The sequence below is a fragment of the Excalfactoria chinensis genome, chromosome 2 (assembly GCF_039878825.1).
Source record: "Excalfactoria chinensis isolate bCotChi1 chromosome 2, bCotChi1.hap2, whole genome shotgun sequence".
Taxonomy (NCBI): Eukaryota; Metazoa; Chordata; class Aves; order Galliformes; family Phasianidae; genus Excalfactoria; species Excalfactoria chinensis.
Window position 1 is genome coordinate 136681687 of NC_092826.1, and position 22929 is coordinate 136704615.

General features: G+C 41.4%; 1 protein-coding gene across 1 annotated transcript in view; it reads right to left on the bottom strand.

Annotated features, from left to right (window-relative positions):
• The window catches only part of LOC140249057 (sodium channel protein type 5 subunit alpha-like), a 199249-nt gene that overhangs the window by 158944 nt on the left and 17376 nt on the right, over nucleotides 1–22929 (bottom strand). Inside the window, exon 2 of the mRNA XM_072330304.1 lies at nucleotides 1092–1410. Coding sequence (XP_072186405.1) covers nucleotides 1092–1358 — 267 coding nt within the window. The 5' untranslated portion in view covers nucleotides 1359–1410. The remainder of the gene's footprint in view (nucleotides 1–1091; nucleotides 1411–22929) is intronic.

The following is a 22929-nucleotide window of genomic DNA, read 5'->3' on the forward strand; positions in this document are numbered from 1 at the left end:
TTATATAGCCCTGAAAATGCCCACTCATTCCTGGAAGGACTAATATTCATTCGGAGAAAGGACCAGGCCACTCAGTAGATAAACTCTTAAGTAAGTCACCCACTTGAAAATAAGACCTCTGTGATCCTAAAATTCAAATCTGTACATTGCTGCTTGTGCATGGTGATAGCAGAGCCATAAATATCTGTAAGTTAATTCTGGCCTTTCCAGGACTTTCTCTTTGCCTATCTAACTTTAAGTCAGTTGTTTGAACATCATTTTAATATAAGTATCACCGCGGTCATATTAACCTTTTATTTACAGGACATAGCTTAGCCCAAAACCAAGAACATCAGTAACTGAAAGAAAATGAAGCTCCCTAAAAATTATCTGAGGTTCCAAGCCTTATTTTATCCTCCATGTTGCAAAATGTTTGTAAAGGAGAATGAACTGTAGTAAGCAACCAGCCCTGCTCTGCTGTCAACAGCCTTTTGACAGATTCAGTTTGCACTGTTGTGGCTTGGTCCAGCCTACATGTCATCAGGTGATGCTCATTTTGGGATGAAGCTTACTGTTCTGGAGAGTGCCAGCATTGAATGAACCACTCATTTCACCTTTCAGCTCTGTTTTGATAATCATAAATGGAGTTAAACCATTCCTCAGCAGAATAAATACTGCCTTTCAGAATGGTCATGGAGGTGCTTCCCATCTTGTGATGAGTGCTAGCATGACACTCGAGTTCTTAGTCCCATTACTTAAGATCCAAGCTCAATGAAGGGACTCAAAAGGCCAATACATCTGTGAAGAGTCAAATCTCATGAAGATGGAAGATACAGTAGATAAAAGCCTCTGGTTTCCTTCAGCTATTGCTCTGCCTTTTTTAGATTATCTATATTCATAATCAGTGTCACTTGAAAACACCCAGGTTTTAATTATGTTTTTTATCCCTCTTTGTGCAGTTTACGTGCTTTTCAGGAGCCTTGCTTGTGTCAAAAATCTGGAAAAGAAATATTTTACTGACTGTAGAAAGATAAAAACCAGAGCCCTTAACACAAAGGAAGATGTTATGGTTCAGCAAATGCCAAGAAACAGAACGCCTTGCTGATGCTCACCTTGCGATCATTGTAGAAGGGGTCAATGTCCTCCAGTGGCTCTCCAATAAGCTCTGGAGGAACAGTCCCATAGATATCAGGCAGTTTCTTGCATGCTTGCAAATCAAACTGAGGCTGAGGTTTTTCCTCTTCGCCCAGATGCTCTCTGTACTCCTGCTTCGCATTCCTTGCAAGCTTCTCTGCAATTCGCTTCTCAATAGCAGCCAAGGATTCGGGCGTGAACCGGTGGAAGCTGTTAGTACCCGGTGGTAACAAGAAGTCAGCCATCTTTTCATCCTGCTTTGTCTATACGGGTCTTTTCTCCAAGTTGCGGAAACAGCTGAAACAAAAAGCGCCAAAGGTTTGTGATGGGAGCAAAGCAAGAACTAAGCCAACAGAATGAGAAACAAACACGCTAAGCAACAATTCGTAGGTTATCGATTACCAGGAAACTCTTTGACTATTCTGATGTGATCAGTAGAACATCAAGGAAAACAAAGAATCCGAACTGTTATTTCAATTAGCAATCACTCTGTGATCAGAGCCAAAAAAGAGTTGATTACTGTGGACTGTTCATGAGTTTTTAAGTCACTTGGGAGCCTCAGTCATATCTAAGGAGTAATTTACATTCATACAAGCTTAAGTTTCACTGAAAGTCACAGGGATTGGATTCCTAACTCATTTTTGAGAATGCAGCCCTGGGAGTGGATGAACAATGCGCAGATGACTGCAGGGCAGATTTAAATCCACCGATCTCGGGCCACATGATGCAAACTCTAAAAATGCCCCAGCTGTTCTATTCCAAATTTAAAAAGCAAAGGGTCAAGTTCAGATCCTTAAATCACGCAGAAGTTCTTCATAATCTCTTTCTTAGGATTCTGAAATGCAATTTTTCTGCGTTTATTTTCCTTCAGGGATAGAAAATAACCATCTTCCTGATATATGGCAGGACTTCTGAGTATTTCCTTCTCCTCCACACCCCACAATCCACAGGATGCCGGAAGCCCAAATGTGCCTAGCAAAGCCCTGGGACCTTCATGAAAGCACTCCAGGCTTCTAAGATGCTGTGAAACCCCTGCTGCCCATTCATCACATCTGAAAACCAGGCTGGCTGTCTCTAGTATCAGTATGAACATCTAACCCGGAGCTGTTGGGTTGACAGAGCTTCACTGTTAACACTTCCAATACCCAACGGACTAAAAAGAAGTGAGAAGTGCCATACCTCTTCAACTTACAGGAAGAAAATCCAAGTGTGAAAAATGCAACAGAACAAAAACTCCTCTCGTATCTGCACTAAATAACATGGATGACTGTGAAAATTAATGTAAAACGATTGTTTGAAAAGGGATGAAGCTTATCCCTGTTCTAGCAGCCTGCACAAATCCATTCAAGTTCACTGAAGCTGTGCTTTGCAATTCAATAGTGTCTTAAGTGGTGTGCTTCTTCCAGCAAAGGAAATCCCCACTAGACAACAATTAAAGCACATTCCACAGAAGGAAAATATTATTTATTTTTCATTATTAATTGGAATATCACCAGATACTAAATCAGAACATAAGCAAAGTAATAACACCATAGATTTTGAGCTGGGCCACCCTATTGCATTTGTCAGTGTGTGCAGGCTACAACTCTTTGTTGAGCTGCAATTGTTTTCTGCTTTCAGATGGCATTTGTCTATTTATAGCGGATAGTTCCAGATAGTTTGCTTCTATTAGGCTCTCTGATGACAGCATTTTTGTTAGCAAACAAGACTTAAACTGGACTCTGAATGACAAATAGCATATTTATTGACTCAAATTTATTTGAGTAAAGCACTCTTTCAAACAACTACTGTTTTTCTTTCCTGACTTCATTTTGAAATGAATTCATTAAATTCTCATTGATCAAAGCCTATCACACAGGAATGATTTACTGGAGTTTGTACATTACACTCTGCATTGCCACTTGTTTCAACAAGCAGGCCTAAAATGAATAAGCCCTTCCTGGAATTTGTGTATTCTAGCATTCTTCTTTATGTAGCTGTTCTCTTCATGCTTTTTCCCTCTCCTCCCTCATCAGTTGTTCTAAAAACAGGAAATCAGAAGCTTTCCCACAAACTGAATTTCCATATGCTCACAGTTTTGTGATGGAGCACCATCCATGCAAACAGATAGGCTCGGTGGCGGGTCTGAGCTTGTATAGAATCAAAACCACCATGGGAACCAAAGTTAATATACCTAGCCATCTGCAGGTGCTTGTCATCACCTGCTTCTAGTGCCTTGCAGGGTGGGCCAGGCAACATGATCTAACCTATGGAAATAATGTTGTTATTGGGAATCTAGAGCTTTATATTTTGCTTTACATGGAAATTATCAAACTGGGGAGTTACTTAGTCACTAGAATACCATGAGGATTTGTAATGAAGTCTCACTAGTGTTAAGACTGGTGGGAGTGCAGAATTAGTCCACATAGCCTTCGTCTGACAACAAGCTGTGCTATGCTGGCAGAGGGCAGTGACACTCACACTCATGGTGAACTTGTGCACGGCCCCATTCACACTTCATGAGCTGTGTCATGATGGGATGAGTGTTTCCATAAGCCTGCCTCAGCTCAGCCACTTCTGCAGCCCAGTCTGTACAGCTGAGCTGGATGCATGGCCAAGAAGCACGAGGGACACCAAGTACTTTGATGAGATAATAAGAGAATGTGTGGAACGTCTCTGCTAAGTGCAACAGTTTTCATGGGTGTTGCTTCATCAAGAAACTGAATATTCATAGAATTCCTTCTTAGAGTTCTTTAAAGACTTCTTCAAATACTCATTCTCACTTGTCACTTATCAAAATTTAAGAAAAAGAAATGGAGGGGGAGAGGTAAGAGAAAGAAAAAAAGTGGAAGGGAGGGAAGGGGAGGGGAGGGGAGGGGAGGGGAGGGGAGGGGAGGGGAGGGGAGGGGAGGGGAGGGGAGGGGAGGGGAGGGGAGGGGAGGGGAGGGGAGGGGAGGGGAGGGGAGGGGAGGGGAGGGGAGGGGAGGGGAGGGGAGGGGAGGGGAGGGGAGGGGAGGGGAGGGGAGGGGAGGGGAGGGGAGAGGAGAGGAGAGGAGAGGAGAGGAGAGGAGAGGAGAGGAGAGGAGAGGAGAGGAGAGGAGAGGAGAGGAGAGGAGAGGAGAGGAGAGGAGAGGAGAGGAGAGGAGAGGAGAGGAGAGGAGAGGAGAGGAGAGGAGAGGAGAGGAGAGGAGAGGAGAGGAGAGGAGAGGAGAGGAGAGGAGAGGAGAGGAGAGGAGAGGAGAGTGATGTGGGACTGCAAGGGAGATAAAATTGCCGAAAAGAATTATCAAAATCAGAATTTCTAATTATTGTCTAATTACTGATGATTATTTCTGCTCAGAAAAAAAAAAAAAAAAAAAGGAATTAACTTTGAACTCAAAACCACATCTTTTCAACCTAAAATGCAAATTCCAGATAGGAACAAAGTAAAAAAATAAATGCTACTCAAACTTCATTGGAGCTTTCAATACTCTTCCATTTATTGTTCCTAAAACAAATTGCATCCTCACAATTGAAAAATCTTGACTTTCATTTGACATAAGTTAAAATATCTACATTTTAATATACATGGTCAGTATAATTCTTTTTCAATTTCATATGCTTTCAGGAAACAGACAGGATGATTTCTTGTCCTTTTTATGTCTAATTCCTTTTAATCTGTGAATTGCAAACATTTCTACAAATAGACAGGGTTAGCCCAGATGTTTCTTAAAAGGGTAAGAAAACACCACAACTTAAAAAGGGAAATCATCAGTGACTGAATCAAAGAGCTGGAATGCCATTTCTTAGGAGATAATAGCTTTTGTGACTCACATTTTTACAATATAAGCCTGGATTTTTCCATCCCTCTCAGGCGTATTTTTGAAGTACAAAGCTTCAAAACACGTTGTTTCTGAGATATCACCATGCACAGAATGAACATTTCCCCCTTGCTTGTCTTTGTTAAATTCAGTTAACATCGGTTCGCACTGATAAAAAATGTACTAGTTATGTAAACAAAATGTGCATAAGAAAACAAAGCCCTGAGAAGCATAATTTCTGTGGCACAGCAAGTGGGAAAAGTACAAATATACTGCTAGTGTCTGTATTTATTCAGTGAGATAAATGCCATTTTCCATGACAGCTTTAGCCTTACCCTCAAAGGTTTCATTCATCCCAGCTCAGAACATCTTTTGGGCTCTCCAAACAAGACACGTATGCTCTGCCCCCATGGATGGTTGACTGTCACTTGAACGGCCACTTGGGCAATGGGATACAAGGAAAGTAGGTCCTGCTCATCTCCAGATCCTTGCAGATGCTCCTGCATGTGGTCTGCAGGCTCAGACCACCATCCTAGCACCTGCCAATCCTTTATTATGGTCTGAGATGCTGACAAAATCAGTGGGGAGGTCCCATCAGCCAGTGGCAGTGGGGAACAATGAGACTAAGGTCTTTTCTATGCACTACACCCAGGTGACGACTGGCTTCAAAGAAGCCTTGGCTTTTCTTGCTTTTATCTCCTGATTGCATGGTGGCACATGACTGGTACAGGGGGTACCAGGGACATACACATTTCACACATTTGAGAGCCATTATAAAGAAGCCAAACTTGAAGGTCAACAGTGAAAACATCATTCATAAAATAAAGGTTGTATACCAACCAACACACTTGTCTCAAGTAGGATTTTATTCATCCAACCGTTCTAAATTCAATGATGCTTCTCAAGAAGCAACAAATGACCATAGGTCAGGGTGGTGGATGAGAGAATGTGGGAGCAGGTATGTCTCAACTGTGATTCTGCTAGATCTAGACCTTACAAAATAAGAAATGGGAGATTGAAATTAACCTTCTGTTTAAGAAATTGTCAAGACTAAATACAGCCTTTGCATTCCTAACTGCTGTGGTAACAAAACAATCACAAGGATGTTTTCCCCCCTTTTCTCCATATAATCTCCTTGGCATTTTCCTTTGACCTGCAGAGCATTGCAAAACATGAAACTAATAGGCGAGGGAAATAAAGAACAATACAATGACATATCCAATTTAATGCCACTGGTCTACATTCACAAATTTTTAGGCATAAGTTTACACGCCCACACACATACATACAGACACAGACTTTACAAAGCAATACAAGGTGATACTGGACCACATAAAAGGTTTATTCCAATCATATAGTAAGTAATGACGTCATGGAGAATTAAAATAATTAAAAAAAAAAAAAAAAAAAAAATCTACATAAATTTCAAGAGTCTACGGGAGTGTTATTGCACATAATTTTACTGACCATCAACATACAATCTTATGAGACTTGCTTCACCTGTACTCCATTTCACGCTCCCCAGCTAGGAGGCATCAAAGGAAATTCTCATTGAAACTTATACTGAAAAATTTCATTTTTCCTTGATATGCACTCTGTGCTCACATCAAATCAAGGGGGAGCTCAATTAGGCAGCCCTTGGAATCTTGCACTGCACACATATTATTTCTGCTTAAACCTGGTTTGTGTCTTTTTTCCAATTGGCATAATTTTGATAAGACCACACAAAGTGATTCCCTGTCATACATGGCATGGTTTGACAGTTGGACTGGATGATCTTATTGGTATTTCAAACCTTAATGATTCTATGTTTAAAAACATAAAGAACCTCATCTCTCGATGACATAAATCAGCACAGCTCTCCAAATCCTAGGGAATTCCCAGCACCTGGGGAAGTGACCCACTAGACCAGGAATATTTGGATTGAAATGGTTTCTTCAAAGAGAACACCTTCACACCAAAGGGTGGATACCAATGAGGTTGTTACTGAAGTTTCAAAGTAAAAGTCCAAATGGTGACCAACAGTGCAGGGAACGCAAAACTCTACTTTCTCACCCAAAAGCAAGAAAAGAGATGCTGACAAATGTAGCAGAGATCTGGGGACATCAACACCTGCTGAGAACCAGGCAGGCTCCCACTGGTATTCCACAAAAATCTGATGGAAACAGCTGCTACGTTTATTGCCTTTGAAGGAGATCTTCCAAAAAAAGCACTCAGAAGAGCCCTGGCTGACGCAGGAGAAGCTACAAGGCAGAGCTTCTCTTACTGCCCACGTCACAAAACCAGCCTGCAGGTTGATATGACATCTCAAAGCACACAGATTTCCTAAAACGAGCCTTGCTTGTTCACCAAGCATAACAACTGAGGGCAGAAATAAGTGAGAGAACTCACTGCATTCACATCAATGAGGGGGAAAAGAAAGAAACAACACAAAATGTCCAACCCAAAAATCTCAGCGTTACCAACCCACAAACCTTCCATCACTATCAGCTCTCACTATGGGGTATCTCCTTTTAAATCCAGTTTAATGAGTATTGCTGGCATCTCACTCATTAGAATCCTGGCATTTTGATGTTACCAGTGACTGATAAGATAGTCTTCAGAAAGCTTACATGTGCTAAAAGGAAATTAACTCAGAAGATTTCTTCCCAATATTGAAGCAGTATTTGGGGATGACAAATGTTATGCCAAGAATTAAATGCTGGCACTGAGGCTTCTCTTATGATAAAATACATATATTTAGTGAGCTAAAAATATTCCGACTCTTTGCAGGTGTTTTTATTTCAATTTATGCTGTAACTGAATGATAGAAACAAGCAAGAAGAAAACAGTGTTTCATAGTTACTAATGCACATCTCTGTGTTTTGCTGAAAATTTTAATTCTCTGCACCCAACATGGTTTCATGTTTATTTTAATTAACTAGAGATTAGTCTCTGAGTTATTTTACTATAAACTACTCAGCCTTCAGAAAATCTCCTTTCCTCCTGTGAATCAACAGATCTTGAAGAAGAGCTACCAAGAAAACCAAATGTTTTCAGCTAAGGATACAGTCCGCAGGTTTTGAACAAGAAATAAGAAATCTACAGGAGAACTCCGCATTATGCCAAATGTAATACACATTGCTCACAATTTTAGGTGCTCTGAAAGCTCACATGAATAAAACATATCAAATCAGGTCTGTTTTATTCACTGAGTGTTTTGTAAAGACATTCTAACGGATATAGGAAGTTGTAAAACAGCTATTAAAACATATTCTAAAGCCATTATGGGGTAGCTATGCTATTGAAAGAAGGTAGGCTTTATATGCTGGCCACCAAAAGCTTGGTTGTATGCTTTGAGAATAGGGAAAAGTCTGATGTATTAAGATGAGGTTATAAGTAAAGCATGGCTGATTATTCACATCTAAGTTATGGAGAGACTTTCATCAAGAGAGAAAACCAACAGACTGATAAAACCATCACCAGAACTGGTATGGGGATGAAACTCTGTAAGCAAAACTTAGGGCCTCTTTTACAATTACAGCACTGAAATTAAAGACAAATATGATACAGTAGGCAAACTTTGGCAGTTGGACTAGATGACCTTTAAGTGTCCCTTCCAACAATGATCTGTGAACAATTTGACACTATGAACCATTTGTAAGAGTAAATGCTGTGACGTATTCCTTCTTTCAGATGAAACAAAAAGAGGCTGAGAGGGGTCAAGAAAAACTAAGAGAGAGACCCAAACCACACAACATCGAGTGATGGGAGGCGGCAGACATGAGATGAGACATCAAGCCCTGCTAAGAGCACCTCCATCTGCAGTGTCAGCAGCACTCTGCTCGACAACCACTGTTCTTCACCATACTCCCATCCCATCCATACACCAATAGTAAACCCAACTTCCCAGCCTCATCCTCCTCAGTCCCTTTTTCTTATCCATCCACTGAGAAAATGATATTTTCCTCTCTTATCTACTTTATTTCAAGCCAACACCATTCTTCCACAAACCTCTCTCTGTTCACTGAGCCCTCCAAAGAACATTTGCACCAAACCTACATGATTTTGGCACAGCTACCTTATCGTCCTAATTATCCTGCAATGCAATTCTGTCTATTGAAGTAGCTTCCCATATTCAAGGGTGGAGGGTTTCTATTTCTCTATACATTTGTGTGATGTCGGATGCTAAAGGAGCCCTAGCTACACACATTTTCAGCACTTTTTGCAATGAGGCACAGAAAAGAAAAATCAAAAGGCACAGGTTTAGAAGTGCACTTGGCAAAATTACTTTTCTCAGCAATGGAAATAGAGACAAGTGAAGGACAAACTGAACGGGGACTCCATCATGGAGAGGATGTTTGCTGGGATACATGGAAGATTTGATTCATTATTCAGTGCATCGTAAATTTGAGAATACTATTTGGATAAAGCCAGGGGATCTTCCACTCTGATGGAAGGGAAGAGATTTTCCTCCTGAGAGACAGATTATTGCTGTCCAAAGAGGAGGGATATTCTGCCTGTTTGCAATTGAAAACTGCCTGTGTGTGGTTGCCAAGTTTCGGAATCAGTGCTAAGAGCTTACACAGGCGCTGAGGTGCAATCCTCGCCTCACATGAGCCAAGGGGAACATTTCCTTTGACTGCAACAGGTGGTGGGTCAGAGTCCTGGTGTCTGGGAGACAGAATTATTTCATTTCTGCCATTCCTTTCAAATGCAGCAACTCAGCACAGCTTTGTGGAAAAGATGCAAAGGAAGCTGGTGCCTACTGGCAGCTATTTGATTTGAATTACATAATGCTGTAACCCATTATGTAAATGAGGAGGATACAAGCAAGGATGCAGCGGAGCCAGAGGTTCATTGTTCTTGTATTTATACTTTGTAGCCATCACCATTAGCACCCAGATTGCCTTCTACTCAATACTATATTTTGCCATCTGGTTAGCTGAATTAAATTGAATTTCTCCTGATACTAACCAAAACCTAACGTGCATCTGAGAGAGCATCTAAATAGTGGGGAACACAGATGATTTTAGAGGTATATGAGTGAGTCACATTACCAGGAGTGATTCTTTCTGTGTCTTGTGGATGTCAACAAGACTCATGCTTCTGAGAACCTCATCTCTCTCCTGAATATTCCAACCTTACCTTCTCCCCATATAATTTCCTCATCTTTTTGCATAGGATATGTTTCCTAGAACGAATAACACATTGCACAAACAGTATTTGTCAAAAGTCATGACATTTTCTGTTAATTAGCAATAATATAATCATCCAACTAAAACTGCTGGGGACATTGCATTTACTAACAAGCTACATCCAAACATGCATTTACGTGTCAACAATGCATGCTTGAGTGGTTGGTAATACTTAGTTGGGCCTGAGGCACAATGCACTGGAAGCACACAATAATGGCCTAGTATTGCAGCTCCTATTGTGGTTTCTTACTTAATTTAGCTTACGAGACTAAACAGTCAATGAGTAAAACAGAAAATAATGCATCAAGTGGCCTGTGAAAGAGTAACATCTGATGATGCTACGGCAGGAAAACTCCTAAATGGAAAGTGGACTAGCTCCATAATTAAGAAATTTTTTTGCACTTCCTGAAAGAAAAACAAAAACAAAAATGCTATTTAAAAAATATACATATATGTATATATTATTAATAACAGCAAAATGAATAAAATACATCAAAAGAATATCTCAGATACACTCTTGACTCTAATCCCCTCCTATGTCATAACATTTTCTGGGCGGGATCAGCCCTACCATGTGAATTCTGGCAAGGTAAGAGATCCCAAGGGACATTATTGCTGTGAGTTTTAATAGCATCTGCTCTGACAGAGTCCTGAGATGATATGAAAGTGACTGTGTAGCTTGAACATCAGAGTTATTTATTTTTCCTTTCTTCAGATGACGTCTACTGAAAATAAAAATTTGATGTGAAAATGGAAGATTTTATCCAAGACTTAATTTTTATTCAGGGACGAGTATTTTAAACACCATTTTCTCATCTGTACACTCTTTATCCACCCTACAGTACAGTTCTTCAGTTTGGACAGGACAAATAATGTATTATAGAAGTTTTTGGCTGTAAATATATGCACTGAATATGAAACTTGTATGAAATAGCCTCATACACAGTACAGAAGGAATCAGCTAATATCTGTCTTCTTTGATGCAATGGAACTGACTTGCCAAACCAAAGAAATGAAGGACATTAAACATTCAGGTAGAAGTAGACACTGTCAGGACATGAGTCATCTCTCCTGTTTTACAAGTCTACTTAAGTGAGATAAACAGTGCTGTGGACCCTAAAGAAGGTATAGATGATTCAATCTGTTGATTAGGACACCTAAATTTAGGTATGGGCATGTAAATAGGAATTTGTGAAGTCAATGTCTACACTTACAGGTCTGCTTTCCTCTGACAGAGCAGGGTCATCTGAACTGGAACCCATCTCCCTGTAATTCAGATCACTATGGAACACGATTAAAGGTGTGTGTTGTGTTTCAGCTTTTCTTCTGCTTGACTCTCCTCGGGAAAAATGGAACCAGATATCTCTACATGCAAGGTAGAAAAGCAACAGAGCATGGGGCTGTTCCACTCCTGGAGATGATAAACTCTGGTAACACTTCAAAAGCAGATTTCATTTCTACAGTAGCTTTCTAGTGCCCACTAGTATTTTACAGCATGCAGTAAAGACTTTCAGCTGTAACAGACCACCTACATTTAATTACTCAATGACAACCATACTGTTCCCAGAAACATGGTCACTCAGTTTTGACCAGTACTGTCAGGCAAACCATTTAACTCAGGCATTTGGAAAAGACTGTCTGCCTCATGTTTCACTTCTACAGTCTAAAGGGGTGACTGGGGTCTGGACTGTGCAGTTATACAGACAAAAGTTGTCCTGATCTCATATTGTTTAAAAGCAGAATGAAATACCTGTCAAGTGTCATCCAGTATTCCTAAAGACCACAAAGAAACAACGCAAAATAGTTGACAGTGAACCTCCATCCCAGTTTTCTATCAGTTTTCTAATCCAGTCTTGAGCTTGTTTTGCACAACATGCCAAAGCAGAACAAATACCTGATCACGGTTTCTCTTTTTCCACACAATTTTGTTTAGTCTGGCTCCAAAACATGATTCCCCAGCTTTAATTCCATTCCAAAAATATTGCCAAAACCTGCAGTGCTAGCTACATAAAGACTATCTTCGACTGTAGTGCTCTCCAGTGCATCTCTACTGCCAGACAGATAGGACAGAAATGTGTACAGGGAAATAAAAGAGACAAATTTGGGTGGAATTACAGTTTGCCCTGATCAAATTCTCAAGGACTGTCACATTCTCTGGGGTCTCAAATCAATAGCCATCATTTAAATCATAGAATGGTGCATCAAACATGATCACTAAGTCAATGAGTTACAAAGAATAGAAAGAAGTTAATGAAGAAGACATCCTGGAAGAAAGGGTCAAAATAGACCAGATTTCAGCTTTGAATGGTAGCCTTGGGCTACCATCTGACTTTTCCTACCTCCCTTTTCCACCCCCTTAAAGCAGTGGAGTTGGCAACAGGACCAGGTAAAATCATAGAATCATAGAGTGACCTGGGTTGAAAAGGACCACAGTGGTCATCTAGTTTCAACCCCCTGCTATGTGCAGGGTTGCCAACCACCAGACCAGGCTGCCCTGAGCCACATCCAGCCTGACCTTGAATGCCTCCAGGGATGGGGCATCCACAACCAAATGTCACAAAACACAAGGATACTGTCACAAAGAGCACAATAACACTTTGATAGAGAAAATTCTCAGCTGCAAAGCGCTATTTTTCAACATAGGCACCACCTTTAGCTGTGTATGGTCTCCAGTGATGAACAAGAGCCTGCATGCAGCACTTGCAAAAACATGCACCAGCAGAGTGGCCACTGCCACTGTTGCCTCTGCTGAAATCAACCAGCCACTGCCTCACTGCACTCACATCCCCTGCTCAGCCTCAATAATCATTCAGCAAGTGTCAATGAATGTCAGTATCTCTCTCATTGCTTCCTTCTCTCTGCCTTGGCAAATGTAATCTGTGCCCAACTCCTTCCTAAAACTGCCTCCAAACCTGGGCCAGAACTGCTTGCCCCACTGACCCTTGATGTTCTTCCACATTCTCACATTTCTTTCTTCATCGGGAGGCTCCAACTTAACCTAACATTACTATAAACCAAGTGGAAACGGTTTACTGCGCATGTCTATAAATAGAATTGCAATCATCTATGCTTCCGTTGCTTTAAAACTAAATTTACCAAGAGATTATTCTTCCGTGAGGTTTAGCACATGAGAAGTCTGATGTTTCAAAGTTCAATCATTTCACAGTTATTTATGAGCAGAAAATCTTATGGATTAATTTTATAAAGAAGCACAATCAGCTAGGGGATCAGGCCTTCCTGCAGTGTGAATGGTCAGAATAAGCCCATCAAGTCCGTTTTTTGCTTTATTTTGTTTCATTTTCTTTTCTATATTATCTGGTACGTTTGCAGACAATGCCCAGCTGAGCACCAGCAAGTGTTTCAGAAAACCCTTCCAGGTAACAGCTAAGACTCCTATGGCTGACTACAGACTGAGAAAAGACATACAGACATACATTCTCCGTTCTTTGTGGTGTGGGTTTTTGCTTTTGTTTTCTTTTTAAATTAGTTTAGTTGCCACATTAGGAAGTTTACAGAACCACAACAGTGGCATGGATCTGTGGAAGTTCTGGTTCTGCATGAAACCACCCCCTCAAGAGGAAAGGGGAGCAGTGTGTCCTGCCCCATGTAAGAGCTGACTGCAAATTTCTCATTGAACCTCTTGGAAGAAATGCCTTTCCAATAAGGGTAGCACTTTAGTAAAGTGCATTCACTTGTGATACAAATTCCTTTGTGTAATAAAGAATCCTCCCAAATGAAAGAGAAACAGATTTCTCATAGAGAATCACTATTTTCTAAGTTAATACTTTCTCTCTAAGAATGATGGGGCAGAAATCAGCCTCACCCCATCCCACTGCTGGTTCACCCACTGACTTAACATCCTTCTGATTGTGTTTGCAAAGTATATATTAAAAGAGAAAATAAAAATGAACTTACCACAGTCATTTTGATACTGACATCAATATATACATTGATATTACTTGGCTTTGTCCTTATGGAAGATATCTCTTTAAATCACAAAGCAATAAATGTGACAGTATCTATTAGAACCTAGGAAAACATGCTTTATTTCCAAAAGTCACCTCTAGTTTACCATCTAAGCACAAAATGTTTAAATAAAGACAAGGAGGTTTGAATGAGTAAAAATTGAATTATTAAAAAAAATCAGATTAAGGATGAGCAAGCTGCAGCTGAAGCCATGGATTTCCCACTGCAACAGCTTCAAAACATTCTTGAAACACAACAAATCTTAAAAAGAAAAAAAAAGAAACAAAAAAATAGTAGGGAGGCAGATGATAAAGCTCTAACTGATTGCATGAAAACATCAAGCACTTTGGTTCAGATGAATAAATAATGACGGCGTGTTATCCAGGAAACAGTGCAGTGCCAAGTCTTTTTGATCTCAGACCAACTGTTGGGTAAAAGTATGCTGAAACACTCTCTTGGGCAAATGGGCCAGTTGCATCTCATCTCTGGGACTTTGATTATTTAAATAGGGCATTTATTACAAGAAGGAATTTCATCCCAGTGGAAATTGTGCACTGTATTAGTGTCCTAAGGACAAACCCAGCCCTGCTTGGCTCATTCAGTATGATGGGACTGTGAGAGCTGGGAAGCTTGGAGCACCCTTGTACCTCCTTACACTGAGATGTGCTTTGCCCAGCTAGAAACCATGCCATGGTCCCAGCTGCTTTGTAATGCCCTCCTTTACAAGCTCCAAACCTCAGTCCAGACAATAAATGATATCTCAAGGCCAACAGTTAAGTCCAATACATTTTCAGAAGGCAGAAAGTACTGCCATAGAATGAATGATGGAATGGCTTGGGTTGGACGAGACCTCAAGATCATCAAGTTCCAGTGCCCCAGTCCAATACTGCCCACCTTCCCTCCAAGAGAAGAAACATCTCACAGGTAACACTTCCATTTTGCACCCTGCTATTTTGGAGGAATTTCATAGAATCAAAGAGTAACTTGGGTTAGAAGGGACCTTAAAGACCATCCAGTTGCAAACCCCTGCTGTGGACAGGGTTGCTAACCACTAAAACAGGCTTCCCAGAGTCCCATACAACCTGACTTTGAGCACCTCCAGTTTCTCTCTGTCCTTCTCAAAACCACTGAAAACAACCCACCAAACAGCATTACCCATGGAGGTGTTTCTGGACTTCTTCTCTTTTTCCAGCAGTTACTCCCCCACAGAACACTCTGCTGGACGCAGAGTTCTTTCCCTCAGGCTTTGGAAGCCTGAGAGCTAAAGTGAAAAAAAAAAAACAAAACAACCCAGGCACTAATGCAGGAAGCATAAAGAGATCTGATAAATGCTCCAAAGCTTCAGCTTCCAATAAACATATGAACTATTGCAATTGCCAAGAATTATGACTGCGTGACATTATATCCAGCTTCTTGCACTTATGAAGAAGTAAGGAGGGGTATCCGATGTGCAGATGGGCAGCGCTACACAATCTGCTCTGCTCCACTATCTGCGTTTTAATGGGCACTCACAGGTAGTCACAGAGCAAAAGTTTTCACCTTAAGGAAACATGTGAACTGACCAAACAGTTTGGGTTTGTGTTTCATTGTGTAAATGGACACAAGTGAGCAATTCTGGACTTTGAGTTAGTTTTCACATGCTCTGAAGCAGGATGTCTTCCGATCTGTTTTCTACTACCAAAAAAATAGAGAAAGAAAGAGAGAGTGAAAGAGGGAGACTCTCACCTCTCACTATTTTTAAATGAAGGAAGGCAATTTTCACATTTTATGTGACTGAAAGTTAACATTTTTGGAAACTGTTAAGTCAGGCTGCATAGGGACATGATAAGAACACTGGAAGAGTAACAAGATTGTGGGCACACTCCACACTAGCTTGAGAGATCAGCTCTGGCAAGATGAAGATTGTTTTATATTCACAAACTCTTATCTTAGAAAGTGTTAATTTACCCAGCTGGTATTGGCTGGGAGGATATTGAGAGCTTTGCATGATCACACTTCTCTCACTTGTTCTCATGTTCAAAGATAATGAGAGAAGATAACTTGGAGACTGTGAACATTTAACTTTGGTCCATCAAAATTTTATGGCATCATTACACTCCTGAGCTATAAAAAAACATTATGTGCCTTTTTACAATAGTGCTGATTTATTTATCCTCAGATTTCCAAAACTACACCTGATCCAAGGTGGGATAAGTGGGCAAAGAGGGATGCAGGAGGAGATGTAGGCAAGGAAGGGTGGAATTTGGTGTCCTCTACAAACAATACCAGCCTCACTGTGCTACGGGTCCACAATATGGAAACATCATCAGAGTCAAATTTGCATTCTTCAGATTCCATTTCTGGAAATGCACTTCAATCATTTTCATTCTCACTCTGGGTAGAAGGGCTGTGATTCATTGTTGAGACTGCTCATATTTTCCCCCTGCTTTTATAGATGTTGTTCCTTGGTGCACTTCTTAACAGAAATAGGGCAGCATAATTTATTAGAAGTGATGGTATTTTGATCTGTGACCATCAATAAGACTGAGGCCTTTGGACCAAACGCTGTTATCAAGACATGCATTGAACTGGAAACAGCATTAGAGAAGAGACAGCTAACTCAACGTTAATCAAGTCTTTCTGTTCTTTTGGTATCTGAATATTGCCACCAGGCTTTCTGATAATACCAAACCTCCAGCAACTCCAGCCAGTCACACACTGATTTATTAAGGTGGTCACATAGACAGGTGACTTGAGATATTGCAATGCAAGGATTACAGACCAGATTGACAGCTAAGATAATCGTCTCTAGGGCCAGGCACAGGGTTCTGTGTTCACATCAGGTTTTGCATGTCAAAGTTCAGAAAACTCCGCAAATACATAAGATCATCTAGGCACAAATTTATCTCACTCAACAGAAATTAGAGAAGGCACAGGATACAAGTGGAGGCCAGCCCAGTCTCCTGGAAATGCCCTTTAGTGGTCCAATGCAAACTGCCAGTGTGATAAGCATGTTGGCTTCTCTGTCAGCTATAGTCCCAGCTAAGACTTCAGCTTAACTTGCTTCTATCAACTTTTTACTCCAGAGCTTACTGCACTGGTCAGCTCTAAGAGCCACATCTCCATCACTGTCTATTCTGCATAAAGGAATTGCAAAATTGGCTCTTTCCACCTTTCTTAATATTTAAGCATCTGGTCTGGCAGCATCCATCACTGGGGTAGCTTTAGTAGTAGGTGCCTCAGAGGGATGAAATAATAGCAGTAGCAAAATGAGATGTAAGACAAATGGGGATAGGGAGGGAGGGAGAAAACTGATATCGGGGGTCTGTCAGAGCTGGGCTATATGAGGCCATACCTATTGCAGCACAGGAGTTAAAAAACACCTTTACATATCAGCAACAAAAGAAAACAATGAATGTGAGCTGGTTTCAGCAAATGGTTGAGGTGGGGGAACCGTATGGTAGGAATAGATACACCAAACATAAGCTGCTCATGGTGGGTAGAGGCACGAAAAAGCATTTTGCATTATTTAGACCCAAGCTGTGAGTCACTGCTGGGCAGCACAGTGTACCCACATCTCCCATAAACCAACCCCACCAAGTGCAAGGGCAGAAGCCATCTTACATTCAGCTTCACTGAGAGAGCAAATTGCCAAAATACAACAGCTCTGCAGACTGAAGGAAGGAAAGGGCAGACTTCAGCAGGAAAACTGCCTTCTGACACCAAGCCATTTTCAGAGCTCTCTTCTGACTGCCGTGGGAGACAGGTTTCCTCCAGCTGCGCACCTGATGCCATCAGGGTCAATGTGGCGCGGTCTTTTCCGGCCTGCAGGCTGGCAGTGAGCAGATAATGACCCTTCTGAGTGCAGCGCTTCATTATACACACCAGATTAATGCCCTCCTCCCAGACTTCTCCATGAAGGAGCTGGGATGATTTTCTGCTGCATAGTCAAGGGCTTTAGATTAACACAGGCAACAAAGCAATTTACTAATCCTGAAAACTAGGCATGGTACCAAGTGTTCCTTCATAATGTTAGACACTAAGATGAGTAGGAAGGGCAGGGGGGATTTTCAAGTCTGCACAAACTTTTTGAGCCTCTGAACTAAAACCCAGCTCCCAGAAATTTTTGTTGCTATTTTTTATTCTTTGACAGCAGCACCCAGAGGCCCCAAATGCAATTAATTTGCTGTTATGCATTGGACAAACACACTGCAAACTGAATGCCAACTAAAATGATCTGAAGTTATTTGCCTCTTCGATCAGCATGAGAAAGGGATCACAGATCTCCGAGGCTTTGCCAGCAGCCCTCTGCCTTCCTATTCAAGAAGTGCAAGCAGGAACCTTCACCACGGGCTGTGTCAAGATACAGGAGGTCTGAAAGCCCAAGAATAAACAAGATGAAATCTTTTCTTTGTCACGTATGAATTTCACCTGATATCCATCGTCTTAAACAACAACGTTGTCTACCAGCTCAACTGAATCACTCCAAGTAAGAGTTCAAAGCACTGATTTTGAGCCATAAATACTGTTTTCCTTGGCGATATTCAGAACCTACTGATTGCTGGGAACCAAAGTGGACTCTCCAAACAACTGCCTGGAGTTCATTTGCCATCCAGCTCCGGAAATCTGCCTTACGGACTTTAGCAATGCTCATCAGCTCAGATCAGTCATGAGGGCTGAGATGATGGGGATGCCAGAGAAGCAGGAAGGGAGGGACGAGTGCTGCAGCTCAGCTGGTTCACTGGAATTGTGTGTGGGAGGCAGGTTCACAAACAGCTATATTCCCTTTATTTCTGGATTTGCGTGTCTGCTTGAAAATTTGTACTGGCTCTGCTATATAAACAGGAAGATGGGAAACTGAGCTATAAATAGCAAAGAAATTCAGAACCCCAAAGTTTACCCTTATACCTTTATGTCGAATTTAAATGTCTGCCTCCCAAAACACGTCTTTATTTATCCCCAGATTCAGTTCCAAGTCTTAATACCTTCACTAGCTATAATTACTTGTCAATAGGATGAAAGGTAATGGCCTCGAGTTGTGCCGGGGGTGGTTCAGGTTGGATACTAGGAAAGAAATTATTCTCAGAAAGAAAAGGGCATTGGCACAGGCTGCCCAGGGAGGTGGTGGAGTCAGTGTCCCTGGAGGTGTTCAAGAACAAGGCAGATGTGGCTCTGAGAGACATGGTCTAGTGGGCATGTTGGGGATGGGATAACAGTTTGACTAGATGACCTTAGAGGCCTTTCCCAACCTTAATGATTCAGTGATTATATGATTCTACTTTTCTTCTTGCAGCTGTGGCTGGCTTTCATCCTATCACCCTTCACTCAGATTATAGGCTTTAACCAGCCCTTTTCCAGCACTCCTCCTGGAGTTTGCTATATGAAGTGGCAGATGTTTATCTAGCTTATCTAGAGACCAAATACAGCACATCATAGACTTCCCCACCAGTAAGAGTCTCTAAACTTGAATTTATAAACTGGCAACTAATTAGACAGCATGATGTTGCCAACTGTGAAAAATGACGGTCACGCACGTATCTGGGTCTGAGATGGGCACAACCTCATACCCCTACTCAACTATAGCATGTCCATGTTCATATCTAGACCAGAAGAAGCAAAGTCCTCATCAGTTGATCATGCATACAGGATGGCCAGCCTGTTGGCCTATCTTGCAGCCTCTCCATGAATAGAGACCAGGACACAAGGCAGTTAAATCCTCTTTTGGGGAAGGGATGTGCAGATATGTATAGCCTAGAGCCACACCTCACTCATCCGAGACATTTCAGATCCTGAGACGGAGAGGACTGATGCCACATCAGTGAGATAACCACATTCAATATTCTAGGTGTAACATAAACAAAGCAGAGGAGAGCAGTGTTTCAGTATGTGCTGCATCACTCATATGTAAATACTCAGAGCTTGCAGTATTAACTACAACGGATGCTGAAAAAACAGGATGTGCAGAGGACATCACAGGAGTCCTTGCACTAGATTTTTTTTTTCCCTTTTTAGCCTAGTTTTCTGATGAAACAGGCTTATCTGATCATGCTGTCTGTCTTTTAATCCCCTCTAATAACTTTTGAATCCATTGGCCAATTTCAACTATACTTGAGATGGGAGTAGACATTTCAGATATACTAAATGCCCACTCATCCTATAGAAATGAAGAGCTATGTAAAATAAATCACTGTCCCCACACTGGGCTAAATCCAACTCCTTTCTTGTTCTGAGAGGTGGCAGTCAGTATGTCAATCAATTTAGGAATACAAGAAAATCATCAATATAACACATAGCTTTGAGCCATTGAATACATTGCTTCTTAGCCCCCAAGTGTGTAAGAAACTATAAACTTTGAAGGGCAAGGTAAAGGTACAGCAGAAAGCTTCAAATAATTATTTTTTGCTACTCAAAAAGCAACGTAAGCTGTATTTATCTTATTTTAGGATAATAACCTTAGAAAAGTAGAATCAGCGATGCTGTACAGCAATAATATTGTGGCTCCTCTCTTCCACCTTGAAATATTAAGATATAAAGCTCAGGTCCCAAAGAGTAGACAAACACTGATGTGAATAAATCCCTTAAAGCAGCACTGTACAGAACAGTGAAGTCATGAAAGCCATTCAGCCCTCCTTGACAGTGTTCAGACCTCATCTGAGTTCAGGAGCAGCCAACTTCACACAAAGCTTCTGACTAGGAAAGCCAAGAGGCAGTGAAATTCTCCCCAAGGAGCCTGATTGCTAGGCTGAAATCCTACTCTCTCTAAAAGCAAAATATGGTACAAGAGAGCTGAAAAAGAAGGCTATGAATTTACACACACTTATAGCTTTATTTCCCTGGCTACATGCACCACACTGTATATCTGCACTGTATATCTTTACAAGATGTCTGGTGCACAATGTTGTCGTCCCAAAAGCAAGTTTTGAGCCATGAGCAGGAATACACTCCCAAACTCATGTGCTCTTGCAACAAATGGGTGCAGATGAGCATGGGTCTAACAAGACATTTTCCTACATGGCAAGTTCAACATTTTTAAAGCTTCCACTAAAAAATAAATAAATAAATAAATAAATAAATAAAAATAAATTAGCTCAGCTGCTATATATCATGAGAAATGGATGATGCACCCTGGCAGAGTGCCTGGTCACCAGCTGTAATCCAACTTCTATCTCTACTAACAACAGAGGTCTGACAGTGGACACCATGTCACAAAAGCTGCAGAAGACAAAGCTCTGTGAAACCCCTAGCATGGCCAGTGAAACTCACACAACTCTGCTGGCAACACTTGAGGAAGCTCTGCTCTCTTCGCTGTGGCTACCAATGACCTAGTGTCCTGAAACCCAACAGGAAAACTCAACATCAGCTTCTACCTGGAGGGAAAGGAGTTCAAAGGACTCCAGATTGGCCTGTGGCCAGACTCAGAGGAGTGTTTAATGGGGTGCTTGTAAGAGGCATTTCAGATATTCCCATAAAAATGCCATTTCCTTGTAAGTCCTACACAGACAGACTTGCTCCACTCCTCTCCCAAGCAAGGAATGCAGAAATTATGCCCACAACAGGAGGTTGTCTTCCCACTCAACAGCCAAGCTGCTCTCCCATCAGTCAGCCTGATTCTGGAGGCAGCTCTCAACTCAAAGTCAGCATCCAACAGTCAAATGTACACAGCTGGCTTTAAAACTGAAAACACAAGATAGAATTTAAGTGGCTGAGAGGCCAAACTTGGTTGAAGAAATCACTTTTTGTGGGTTGGTCAATGCAGGTCTGAAAGATCCATCTCCACAGATTAGGCTTTCTGTGCTCTGCCCTTCTCTCCTGCCACATGAGCATTTCCAAGGCAGAATGTAGACACACTTATGATATATAAATACAAAAATATTAGTAAGCTTGTGGTTTTCAAGCCTATATCTGCTGCATCTATCTCAGAGTTTCAGGATGTTACTTCTCTCAGCTAACAGTGATAGGACAAGAAGTAATGGCTTTAAGTTGCACCATGGGAGGTTCAAGCTGGAAAGATTTCTTCTCAGAATGAGTGACAATGTATTAGAACAGGCTGCCCAGGGAGGTGGTGTGGTCACCATCCCTGGGGTGTTCAAGAAAAGAATAAGTGTCTCCCTGAGTGGCATAGTTAATGGGCATGGTATGATGGGCTGACAGCTGGACTAGATGATCTTAGTGGTCTTTCCAATCTAAATGATTCAGTGAAGTTGTGCCTGCACAGTCTGCAAGTCTTATCCTGAATGAAGCTTCAAGGACACCGTCAAAAGGCAGGGTAGTACCAACTGCACCTCTTTCCATAGGTTAGTTCACCCTGCTGCTCCTTCTCCATGACCCTCATCCTTGTATTCCTTTATCTTGTGAACAGGTCCGCTGAGGTAAAGACGCTGACAAAAATCTGGGTGGTGAGGTCACATACACCATGGTCACATAGTTCCACCACAACAGCCTCTGTTTTGGAAACTGTTTCCAGAATATGCAGTTCACTTGCTCTTCTGGTCATCCAGTTCCTGGATCAGACAGAAACCAGGTAATTTTACCACAAATAAGACTGATCAGCAATGTCCAGCAGGGAACTACCTTTAAGTACTTATGACAAGAAAAAATGCAGGCTTCCCTTCTTCCTCAGGGCAAACTCTTAGGCATGTGCTATGTCTGCTCATTTACAACCTGTTTGTTGTTTTTGTTGTTGTTTTTCTTTTTGTATTGCATAGGACTGCCTATAGGAAGGTAAATAAAATCCCTCTATTCATTCACACAGGTTTTCCCTCTTCTGCTGTCTGCTGCCCAGTCCTAGAATAAAAATTGGTCCTATCTTAAATACAGCAAAGTGACCATCAGCTGTAAGGTGATAGATATCTTTTAAGCACTCCTGGCAAAACAGGAGATAATGCTATCACTTGAGGCTTGACTTAGCACTTAGG